At 37.3% G+C, this 13,007-nt stretch overlaps 1 protein-coding gene across 2 annotated transcripts in view; it reads left to right on the top strand.

The window, feature by feature from the left end:
* The window catches only part of NDST3 (N-deacetylase and N-sulfotransferase 3), a 174,448-nt gene extending 161,642 nt beyond the window's left edge, over positions 1-12,806 (top strand). Inside the window, exons 13-14 of one of the 2 annotated variants that reach the window (XM_013964458.2) lie at positions 3,331-3,433; positions 10,050-12,806. In XM_013964458.2, coding sequence (XP_013819912.2) covers positions 3,331-3,433; positions 10,050-10,169 — 223 coding nt within the window. In that variant the 3' untranslated portion in view covers positions 10,170-12,806. The remainder of the gene's footprint in view (positions 1-3,330; positions 3,434-10,049) is intronic. The other variant, XM_005681278.2, reaches the window with a different exon arrangement.

The following is a 13,007-nucleotide window of genomic DNA, read 5'->3' as shown; positions in this document are numbered from 1 at the left end:
TGTATGGATATGAGAGTTGGACCATAAAGAAGGCTGAGCACTGAAGAACTGATGTTTTCAAACTGTGGTGCTGGAAAGACTCTTGAGAGTCCCTTGGACAGCAAAGATATCAAGCCAATCAATCTTAAAGAAAATCAACACTGAATATTCATGCAAGGACTGCGGCTGAAGTGCCAATACTTTGGCCACCTGATGTGAAGAGCCAACTCATTGGAAAAGACCCTGATGCTGGGAAAGATTGAAGGCAAGGGAAAAGGGGGTGACAGAGGATGAGATGGTTGGATATCATCACTGACACAATGGACATGAGCCTGAACAAACTCCAGGAGATAGTGAAGGAGAGGGAAGCCGGGTGTGCTGCAGTTCATGAAGTTGCAAAGAGTCATACATGACTCAGTGACTGAACAACAACAAAGGGGTGAGTGGGTGGGGGGAGGATGGACTGGGAGTTTGGGGTTGATGCAAACTATTATATATAGAATGGGTGGACAACAAGGTCCTACTGTATAGCACCAGGAACTATAGTCAATGCCCCAGGATAAACCATAATGGAAAAGAATATAAAAAAGAATATATATGGATGTACAGCTGGTCATTTGGCTATATAGCAGAAATTAACACAACGTTGTCAATCAACTATCAGTTCAGTTCAGTTGCTCAACTGCTTCCGACTCTTTGAGACCCCATGGACTGTAGCACCCCAGGCTTTCCTGTCCATCACCAACTCCCAGAGCTTGCTCAAACTCATGTCCATCGACTTGGTGATGCCATCCAACCAACTCATCCTCTGTCATCCCCTTCTCCTCCTGCCTTCAATCTTTCCCAGCATCAGGGTCTTTTCCAATAGTTAGTTCTTCACATCAGGTGGCCAAAGTATTGGAGCTTCAGCTTCAGCATCAGTCCTTCCAGTGAATATTCAGGACTGATTTCCTTTAGGATGGACTGGTTGGATCTCCTTGCAGTCCAAGGGACTCTCAAGAGTCTTCTCCAATACCACAGTTCAAAAGCATCAACTCTTCAAAGCTCAGAGTGTGGGATTGATATTCATATTTTCCACATAAATATCCAATTTTTCTAGTTCCATTTGCTTAAAAGACTGTCCTTTCCCACTGAACTACTTTTAAAAATCAGTTGACTGTAGATGTGTTGGTCTGTTTCTAGATTCTATTTTGTTCATTGATCCATTGGTTCCAATACTACATAGGCTTCATTATTGTGGCATTATAGTAAATCTTTAAATAAAATAGTATAAGATCTCCAGCTTTGATCTCCTCTTTCAAATTGTTTTGAAAAAAAAATTGTTTTGGCTTGTTTAAAACAAATTGTTAGCTTTTATTTCCATATACATTTTATAATCATCTTTTTAATTTCTACCAAAAAAAGCCCACTGGAATTTTGATTGAACTCACAGTGAATCTCTAGATAAATATGGAGAGCATTGATATTTTAAAAATATTTAGTCTTCTGATCTGTGAATATGGTACAGCTCTTCTTTTGTTTGTGTCTTCTGTAATTTCTCTTAACAATTGTCAGTGCACAGATCTTGCACATATTTTGTTTTAAATTTTAAACAAAATAAATTTTATTTTGTTTTAAATTTATGTTTTATGCTAAATTAAATGTGTTTTTATTTTGATTTCCAGTTGTTCACTGTTTACACTATAATTTTAAGAAAGAGCTGCTGCTACTGCTACTGCTGCTAAGTCGCTTCAGTCATGTCCAACTCTGTGCGACCCCATAGACGGCAGCCCACCAGGCTGCTCCGTCCCTGGGATTCTCCAGGCAAGAACACTGGAGTGGGTTGCCATGTCCTTCTCCAATGTATGAAAGTGAAGAGTGAAAGTGAAGTCGCTCAGTCATGTCCAACTCTTAGCGACCCCATGGACTGCAGCCTATCAGGCTCCTCCACCCATGGGATTTTCCAGGCAAAAGTACTGGAGTGGGTCGCCACTGCCTTCTCCAAAGAAAGAGCTAGATGCAGCATTCTGAGTGATATGTATTGAAGGCAAAATAAAACATGGTCCTAAATGATAACAATTTCTAATGAAGAAGAAATTATAGCAATAGAATCACTGAATAACAAAAGCAAGTGAAAGAATCATGAATACTGTTAGCAGTCACTTTTCTAGTCAAGCATGGAAATCACTATATATTCATAATGAATGATAATACCAAACATAACCAGAGACTGTAAAGAAGAAAAGGCCCTGGACCTGGAATCAGGAGGCCCAGACTTGAGTTGTCACCTGCATACTTAAAAAGTATATAGTCCAAGATAGGTAAACCTCGACAAACATTTCCTTCTTTCTCATTTTTTGTTCAACTAACAGTTGGTGAGTGTTCACAAAGAGCCAAACTCTAAGCTGCTGCTGCTAAGTCGCTTCAGTCGTGTCCGACTCTGTGAGACCCCATTGACGGCAGCCCACCAGGCTCCCCCATCCCTGGGATTCTCCAGGCAAGAACACTGGAGTGGGTTGCCATGTCCTTCTCCAATGCATGAAAGTGAAAAGTGAAAGTGAAGTTGCTCAGTTATGTCCGACTCTTAGCGACCCCATGGACTGCAGCCCACCAGGCTCCTCCGTCCATGGGATTTTCCAGGCAAGAGTACTGGAGTGGGGTGCCATCGCCTTCTCCAAAACTCTAAGCTAAGTGCCACTAAATGGGACAAAAACTATACTCCATATCATTAAGGAGTTATAAGGAAAGCTCAAATAAAAGAGTTATATGAAATATTTTAGTATACTAAAATATAAATTTAATGTGCTTCTATTATTTTCATTATAATTATGCCATAAAATCTTCATTTATAAGTGTTATTACTTTAACACAAAGCTCGTACCAAAATAAGAAAGTGTCTCTGGAAAAAAAAATTAAATGGATTATAGCTAGAGAATTCTAAAATTAATCACTCCATGACACACCCAAACCCTATCTCTTCTATTAACCTGTAATCGAATGATAAAAGTACTATGTAAATCCACAGATATGGATGAAGCCTAATGTGTCATTTTTAAACCCTGCAAAAGGAAAGAATGGGCTTGAAACTTATAAAACTTTTCTTTCCAGATGAAGGAGGTAGGCTTATTAATTTCTATTAATAGGAGACCTTCTGCTGACAGTTTTTCTATTAGAAATCTGGCAAACTCACAGAGATGACAGATGGACTGAGAATTCAGAAGTATGCCAAAAGACTTTATGTAAAGTGATGTAGTCAAAAAATATGCCAGTTTCCTCAGTTATAGACTAATATCCAAACTAAAATATTCCATGTTTTTGGTCAGTATATTAGTTGCTCGAAAACTACTATTTTGCTCTTTGTATCTTTTTAAGGTTTGATTCTCATAAAGGTTTCTGGTGTCAGTTACTGGAAGAAGGTAAAACAAAATGCCTTGGAAAGAGCAAAGGAAGAAAATACCCTCCAATGGATCCTGATGTAAGTATAGAGCTTAAAAATAAAAACTAAAGAAAAATGATACTTAAAAATATATCTATTTTCTTAGAAAAATGATTAAAATAAAAAATTCACTTTCTAAAGATAAAAAGTAACATTTGGATTGGATGCATCCTGCTTGCTTGTTTTGATTTTTCCAGTGATATATTACCTGTCATGTGAGAATAAATGCCAACAATAGAATTTGCCATTTTGAATTAGAACAAAGAAGGCAACATCTCATTCCAAAAGAGATACATTCACAGAAATTTTAGCACTAAAAATATTAACTGAAACCAGGGCAGGAAATATATCAACTGGAAATTAAAAATAGGACCAAAAGATTTTATTTTCACTAAGTCACTCTGTGGTGGTAAATGTGGCCTGCATAATAATATTAACTACTGGTATACTAAGTTTTGAACTGCTAATATGATAATAAGATTAAAGAATTAATATATTTCCCAAATGTATAACATACTAGCAGATAATTTAGGGTCTGGAGAATGGAGACACCCAAACTTTGCCATAGACACAAAGCATGTCATGTTTGTTCTGTTCCAAATGGTGCCATGGCCGCAGTGGTCACTTAAAGCTATAGTTTTCCCACTTTGTTGGCCCTATATTTTCACTTTAAAGCTTACTACACATATATTAAATGTATTAATACTTTGATTTCATAATCAGTCCTGTTAATGTGCAGTTTGGACATAAGAATGCAAGTAGATTGATTTTATTTTAAAAAATAACTAACTCAAAAATTCAAACATTTGAGACTGTTTTCCCACAACGTTTAATATATTGTGGTAACTAAGAATCCTACATTGGTCTGAGAATCCTAACATGGTCTGAACTTATCTGAATCCTTTTTGATACTTGAAGACTTTCAGGACCTTTTTTTTTTTAATTCCAGTCTGATAGAGACAGAGCTTTGTCCTCACTAAGCTCATAATTAAGTTCTATCTAATACAGGAAAAACACCAGTACCCTTCCCCACAAGTATCACCGAAACATCACAGGATACATTTGACCCTGGAAATTACGATCCGGTGGATTATTTGGCTTCCACTTTGGCTTTGTTTATCAAAATATATTATAGGAAAGGAATGAAAGCTGACATTTTGAATGAACCACTTAATCAATTACCTCTCCAAATCAAAAGCACTTAATAGTTTCTTTAATAAATAGTCCAATAAACAACCAGATACTGAATTTATTATACAATTTCTTCTTTCATCATGTTTTATATTATAGAAGTATACATTATTATTCCTTTTATTACATTATTTCATGTAAGTTTGCATGAAATGGACTACATTGGCATACATTAGCATATATTCTATCTGATTTGCCATCTAAAATAGACTTTCTGAACAATCATCAGATAACAATGTATGTAAATTTTGCATACCACTGAATTCTGTCCTAGTGATTTTTGGCCTGAACCTATTAGACTCTCAAATAGGATGTGTTGTACTTCACAAATCTCCTATCAGTTATCTTGCCATAGGAGGGAGCAGAAGAACAAGAAGGGGTACTTGATTATGGGGACCAACATACTCACTTAATAGGAAACAGGACAAGGGTCTGACTGCTGATACAGGCTGTCAGGTTTGAAAAGAATGCCAAAAAAGCCAATACATTGAGATGTAGTTGAGATAATCCTCCGTATCAGGAGGTACGATACTGATACGAACCCCCAAGGAAATGTAGGAAGAATGTGGATCTCAGGAGGTTCAATTCTAAAGTTAGTTGAGCTGCTGGAGAACCCTTTGTCACATGGGAAATATAGGGGAGCAAGCTGCAGGAGGTATGCAGTCCCAGGCTGCTGTTGCCCAGGGCTTCCTTCATGAAGAGGAGCAATGCAAAGGGAGATGTTAGGAGAGGACAGCGGGGAAGCCTCTGCACGAAGACCTCAGGCTCAGCCCTGGATTCCAGGCCTGGCTGGCAGCAGAGGAGGCACAGAATGATCAGGCCCCCAGACAGAGGATCTGGGAATATGTTTCATCTCCACTTTTCTCTGGCCAGGGTACGCTAGCAGGGCCTGGTGGTGGTTTTAGAGCTGATGACTGAGGAGACCCAAAACAGAGAAAAGCAGGGAGACTGACACATGAGCCACACAAAGGTTCGGGTTTTCCCTTGTTCGCAGTGATGGTTACAGTACAGCACAAATGTTCAGTCTTGTTCCAGTGATCGGAATTACTGCAAAAACCACTGTTATCAACATAAAATGACATATTTTTCTATGGCATTTAAGATGGGGGTACCAGATATGATATTTTAAGAGAACAGCAGAAGAAAATAAGATTAATTTAAAATTAATCTTTTAAAGATTCAACTGAACTGAAACCCTCAGAATAGTAAAGCAGAGAGGTACAGATAAAGATCCAGAAACCCACCCTCCATGACATTCCCAACCACAGTCATTTGAACTACATATAAACCCCACTAAACACCACCTTACAACACAGCACTTTCCATTTCTTACAATTTCAATTATTAAAATATTTTCCTTTATTGAAGGGAAATCTACTGCCTTGTAAATCAGGATAGTTTACTAACAGTATTTTGTGTATGCTTTAAATGTGCTCTTAAGAAAATATTATCTTCAAATTCTACATGTAAATTAATGATGACAAAAGAGTGTTTTATTTTATAGATTTATCAAGCCAACTCTTGCTCCAAAGCCAGAACAGTTTTAATAGAGCATAATACTGGAACCAATCAATTGTTACAGCTATATTTCTAAACTCAATGTAGCTATTTGAATATTTAATTCTGCACAAATAAACCACATGTTTAATACAAAAGCCTTTTCCCTAGTGAAAACATTTACATGTTTGGAGTGTGTATTTTGAAGAACAGTCACTATGTTTTGTTGTTCAGCCGCTAAGTCATGTCTGATTCTTTGTAACTCCATGGACTGCAGCACGCCCCAGTCCTCTGTCCTCCACTATCTCCTGGAGTTTGCTCAAATTCATGTCCATTGAGTCAGTAAAACTATCCAACCATCTCATCCTCTGCCACTCCCTTCTACTTTTGCCTTCAATTTTTCTCAGCATCAAGGTCTTTCCCAATGAATCAGCTCTTTTGCATCAGGGGAGCTTCAGCTTCAGCATCAGTCCTTCCAGTGAATATTCAGGGGTTGATTTCCTTTAGGATTGACTGGTTTAATCTCCTTGCTGTCCAAGGGACTCTCAAGAGTATTTTCCAGCACCGCAGTTCAAAAGCTTCACTTCTTCAGCACTCAGCCTTCTTTATGGTCCAACTCTCACATCCATACATGACTACTGGAAAAACCATAGCTTTGACTAGACGGACCTTCCAGATGTTTTTCCTAGAACTCACTTGCTTTCTCCATGATCCAGCAAATATTGGCAATTTGATCTCTGGTTCCTCTGCTTTTTCTAAATCCGGTTTGTACATCTGGAAGTTCTCAATTCACGTACTGCTGAAGCCTAGCTTGAAGGACTTTGAGCATAACCTTACTAACATTTAAATGAGGACAACTGTACAGTAGTTTGAACATTCTTTGGCATTGCCTTTCTTTGGGATTGGAATGAAAACTGACCTGGTCCAGTGGCTACTGCTGAGTTTTCCAAATTTGCTGACACATTGAGTGCAGCACTTTAACAGCATCATCTTTTAGGATTTGAAATAACTCAGCTGAAATTCTATCACCTCCACTAGCTTTGTTCATAGTAGTGCTTCCTAAGGTCCACCTGACTTCACATTCCAGGACGTCCAGCTCTAGGTGAGTGACCACATCATCGTGGTTATCTGGGTCATTAAGAACTTTCTTGTATAGTTTTCCTGTGTATTCTTGCCACCTCTTCTTAATCTCTCTGCTTCTGTTAAGTCCTTACCGTTTCTGTCCTTCATCATGCCCGTATGGGCATGAAGTGTTCCCTTGAGATCTCCAATTTTCTTGATGATATCTCTAGTCTTCCCCATCCTATTGTTTTCCTCTATTTCCTCTATTTTACAAGGCCTTCTTATTTCTCCTTGCTCTTCTCTGGAACTCTGCATTCAGATGGGTATATCTTTCCCTTTCTCCCTTGCCTTTCACTTATATTCTTTCCTCAGCTATTTGTAAAGCCTCCTCAAACAACCACTTCAGCTCCTTGCATTTCTTTTTCATTAGGATGGTTTCAGTCACTGCCTTGGGTACAATATTACAAACTTCTGTCCATAGTTCTTCACGCACTGTGTCTACCAGATCTAATCCCCTGAATATATTTGTTACTTCTACTATATAATTGCCGGGGTCCAGCCCCGGTGGATCCAGGGTGATCCAAAGGTGGGGGGATGGAGTCGGCGTCTTTGGAAAAATACATATTTAATTACAGATAGATATAGAGAGAGATTAGAAACGGATAGTGTAGTAGGAAGATTAGTGGAGAAAAAGAGGCTGAATAACTTGGATTACATGGAATAGCATCCATGCTCCAGATGGGAATTCAGCCAGAAAAATGGGAGCAAGAAAGAAGCGACATGGGGGAATCAGTCTTTCCGGAAACTGATCCGATTTCTTTATTTTGGGGTTTGCTTATATACCTTTTGTTACACATAGGGATAGGTCAGCAGTCCTGACCTTTATCAAAATCAGGTGCTTCACATAAATGTATAAAAAAAGGTCTTAGGGATATTACATCATCTTCTGGCCATGAGTGAGACCTGCTGACATTTTATGATCCTTTCTTTCTGATAACCAAGAAACTTATTTCTTCCAAGGGTGTTTTTTCTTAAACCAGGCACCACCCTCCAAATAAAGTTACATTCCTATAGGGTGAGGGTGTAGTGAGTTACAATCCAGAAAGGAATTTATTTAACCCAAGGTTAACATGATTAATCTTAAAGGTTAATACTTATTTCTCCTATATGCTTAAGGGTTAATGCTTATTTCTCCTATATGCTAGTTATATTCATTATAAGGGCAGGGAGTATGGAGATTTAGCAGCAAACATCAGCCCAACAAGTGAAAATCCTTTCACCAATGTTCCCCTTAAGATCTATTTAGTCTTAAGATAGTGATAAAGTTCCATTTTTACGTAGCAAGGACACAGTGATTTATAACAAAGTACAGTGATCTATTACAAAAGGGAAAATCCATTAACTCAAAAAGTCTAGTAATGCTAACATCAAAAACTACTATATTTCCTTTACTGTATTCCAAATACATTGATTAATATATTCCCAGGTGCCTAAGGATACGGAGGCCTGGCGGCAATCATTGACTCAACAAGAAGAAAAAGCCCTATGCTAATTAAGACTCTCAAAATACTCCAAAACTCTCTGTGCTGTTTATGGTTAAGAGGTAGTAAACAATCATGTGGCAGGAGTATGGATAATCCTGTCATACAAGCTAGTCTGTTAGCAGAGAGGTTTGACCCCAGACATCCTTGTCCCACCCGGAGGAGGCAATTATTGACACAACAAATGAAAAACCCTTCACCAATATAATTCCTAACCAACCCACCATACTAATAATTTCTAACTCCCCAAAAGAATTTGCCTTTAGTAAGTCTAAAACATCTCATGCCTCTCAGATTGGGAGGCTGTAAACAATCACATGTGGCCGGACGAACCTATACAGGTGGGCTAGATAACCTTCAGAGGAGTCCGTAAGCTGAAACACTCTTGTCACGCCCAGGAATTTTTATTGACTTGGAGCTGCAAGTTAACTCCTTCTCCGAGAGAAATGGTTATGGGGGAGAGCCCCCTGTAAAGTCAGAGGTGTAGGTGAGAGCATAAAACAGACTCTGGTTTTGGGGTTAGATGCTCAGGAACAGGGGGTTTCCTGAGGCTTGATCACGCCTTTGCGTATGCCAAGCCTCCTTCCTCATGACCTTTGCCACGGGCGGAGTTCCTCACGCTGGCTCCCGGCAATAATCATAAGAGATTTGATTTAGGTCAAAGCTGAATGGTGGTTTTCCCTACTTTCTTCTGTTTAAGCATGAATTTTGCAATAAGGAGCTCATGACCTGAGCCACAGTCAGCTCCAGGTCATGTTTTCGCTAACTGAATAGAGCTTCTCCATCTTTGGCTGCAAGGAACATAGGCAGTATGATTTCATCACCATCTGGTGATGTCCATATGTAGAGTCATCTTTTGAGTTATTGGAAATGCTATAACTAACATGTTCTCTTGACAAAACTCTGTTAGGTTTTGCCCTGTTTCAGTTTGTACTTCAAGGCCAAACTTGCCTGTTATTCTGGGTATCTCTTGACTTCCTACTTTTTCATTTCAGTCCCCTGTGATGAAAAGGATGTCTTTTGGGGGTGCTAGTTCTAGGAGGTGTGATAAGTTTTCATAGAACCAGTCAACTTCAGCTTCTTTGGCATCAGTGGTTGGGGCATAGACTTGGATTACTATGATACTGAATGGTTTGCTTGGAAACGAACCAAGATCATTCTGTAATTTTTGACGTTACACCCAAGTATTGTATTTTGGACTGTTTTGTTGACTATCTTGTGCTAAATAAATAGTCTGCATGCTTAAAATCAATTTTAAGCCACAGTGTAAATATCTACAGATATAAATAAACATCATCAAAGTGTATTAAGTATACTCCAACAAATAAAATTGAATGTCCTTGTATCTCCTCCTCCCACCTCAGAGCAGAGCATTTCTATCCAGCTACTATCGTGACCACAACGTGGAACTCTCCAAGCTGCTGCACAGACTGGGGCAGCCTCTGCCATCCTGGCTGAGGCAGGAGCTGCAGAAAGTGAGATAGCACTGTGAGAAAGCTCGAGAATGCATCTCCATGGAATGCTCACCTCTCCCAGAGCTTCCAGGAGCTACCAAAAGGTGGTTTAAAAATATACCTCTTCAAATGAGAATAGAAAAACAAAGTTCTTTCCACGTGCTGGCACGTGGATGATTAGAAACAAAACAAAACTAAAAGTATTTGTTACAAGCCTTGAGGCCTATGGCCTTTCTCTTAACCCATATCTGAGCCTGTGGGGTTATTGGAGACTACTGTGCACTCATGTGTTAATCAATAGCAACCAATATAAATATCAAATACCAATGCAGAACTGTTCCATTTCATAGTAATATTTACACTTTTATATATCAACTAAGATTATGTCTCTGTAGACTTGTAGGCTGCTGTTTGCCTGTAGAATGTTTTCTTATTCTTTGATTCTATAAAGTGTCCTACAAAACAAAAAGTAAACATCACAATGTAGCATAAAGCGCCAGAGGCCTAATGCCCGTGAAAACTGCTTGCAAAAATATAAATCCACTGAAGTATTTAGAAAGAATTATAATTTACAATTTGTCCTAGATCAGAGAATGGTAAAGTTATATCTGAGCTTTATCTGCATCGAAAAAAAAAAGATAAGTATTATAGAAGGAAAAAAGTGATTTTTCATCCACATAGTCTAGTACATTTCTGTAAAAGTTTCCAATGTCTCTATCATTACATAATTATTATTCTGAAAGGTATGTTGTACCAGCTATTGGATGGGAAATAGAAACACACTGAGTATACCAAAACAGTAAGAAGCAATATAAAGTGTACTGACTAAATCCTCTAAAAGCAAGAAATTGTAGGGGTCTGAAGATATCTGATTGACAGCTTATGTCCCTTTGCTGTGAGCTGCGAATCAACTCCAGTAGTTCTCACTGGTTGTACAGAAATGTTTGCTCAGAATCTGAGGTCTATGTCATCTCCAGAAACAGACAGACTTTTTAATGTAAACAACTTTTTCTTAATGCTCCCAAGAAAAAAACCTATTAACTGAAATCTAAGGACAGTTTCTCCAGATGATATGTTGGGTTTATTTATGTTTAAATACAGAAAAATTACATTTTTTCAGATAATTCAAAATGAAATTATATAACGCAGAGATCTGTGACAAAAAACCAAATTAATGTATGATTTTTAATCTCAGATTTGCAATGGTACAAGGCAGAAAAAGATAATCAAAGCCAAGTGCCATTTTTTTTAGAACATTTTGTACATCACTTTCATGAAAGACAATAGAACACAGTTAAATTTATGGGTTATCTACTAAATTAAATGGAGGAAGTACCAAGATGAGCCAGGTATGGTTCTTAAAATATATTTTACACTTAAATTTTTAATGATTATATGATTAATAAAGTATTCAAAAAAAGAAAAGAATGTCATGCTAATTTTCCTGTACTTATATTTACTTTCAGTTTTTAAATATACTAAACACACAAGAAATTTAAGTAGTAAATAAATTCCTTGCTATGACTTTATAAGCTTTTATGAATGTAATCAAAAGTATGATTAGAAAAAAATGATGCCCAAATAGTTTCATTATAATATGAAACTATTATGGCCATTATAATGGCCATTATAATATGTGAAATTGAATTCTATCAACTATTCACTAATTAGAAAACAAATTTTGAGATACTTTCACTAACTATTCATTTCTAAAATTGTATTATAAAAATTAATTAAATGTTTTAAAGTTTTGTATACCCAATGATAAGCCAATTTTTAAACAAACAAGCTATTAGCAGAAAGAATTAGACAAAGAACCAGATTTTAAGATCCTTGACAGTAAAAGCAATATCAAAGTCATTTGGACAAAGATGGTAAAGTCAGTCTTCATGCTTACCGCTACCTTTATGAACAGCACATGCCTAACATACTAGAAAATGAATACAGCCTTTAATCTTCACTATTTTAAGAAAATTAGCTTCAGAGGGTCAAACATAGTGAGAACAGTCCCCAGGAGTTACATACGGTATTGTGTTTTCATTTTGACAACATTTCTACTGATTAAAAAAAAAAAAAAGGAAAGGAAAAGAAAAACAATGCATTTACGCTCCAAGGATGAGATGTGCATTTAAACTTCTAAACAAAGCTCCTAATGGTGTAATTCTGTCTGGATAAACTGAGTCAACTAAACAGCTTACCCTTTAAGAAATGTCAAAAACACACTGGATGCTTGTGGGATGAAAGGAGAAATTTACTCATTCATAATATAGATATTATGCTACTTAGAGCAGCAAACCTTTGAAAGGAATTTTGATCAGTCAGTGTATCTGGAAGACAACTCAAATTCTAGGGGACACGCACACTTACTACATCGGATACTCCAGGTGGTTGTTATGTTCTTCTGAAAGTAACATAAATACACATGGGGAAAGAAACAGATAAGGTGATTTCAAACTAGCTTTGTATGGCATTCTTTTTTCATTGCTTAAAATATGAAACTTCCTCAGGAAGAAATGAAATGGTTATTTCAGTGTTTATAGCTATAATATTCTTGTCATTCACATTGAATGAAAATTAATGGAAACATTTTTTTTTCTGAGTTTTTTAAAATAAAAAAAAACTGGATATAATTCTGATAGTAGCATGGTACCTCATATGTACAACAATAAACTGTGATAAGAAAAGAGTTTGAGCCTGGTGATTTCAGGTAACAAGAAGGCATTTGTTTGATAGTTGGTGTTTGCCTGTGACCAAGTAGGAGGTGATCATAGAACATAGATACCACTAACACAATTCAAAATGGAAAACTTCCCAGGAAGGCATGAGTGTTATTTTTAATGATATAACCTTAAACAGATCTTCTAATCA

This window comes from Capra hircus, chromosome 6 (assembly GCF_001704415.2).
Source record: "Capra hircus breed San Clemente chromosome 6, ASM170441v1, whole genome shotgun sequence".
NCBI classification, from domain to species: Eukaryota; Metazoa; Chordata; class Mammalia; order Artiodactyla; family Bovidae; genus Capra; species Capra hircus.
This window is presented reverse-complemented; position numbering and strand designations above follow the sequence as displayed.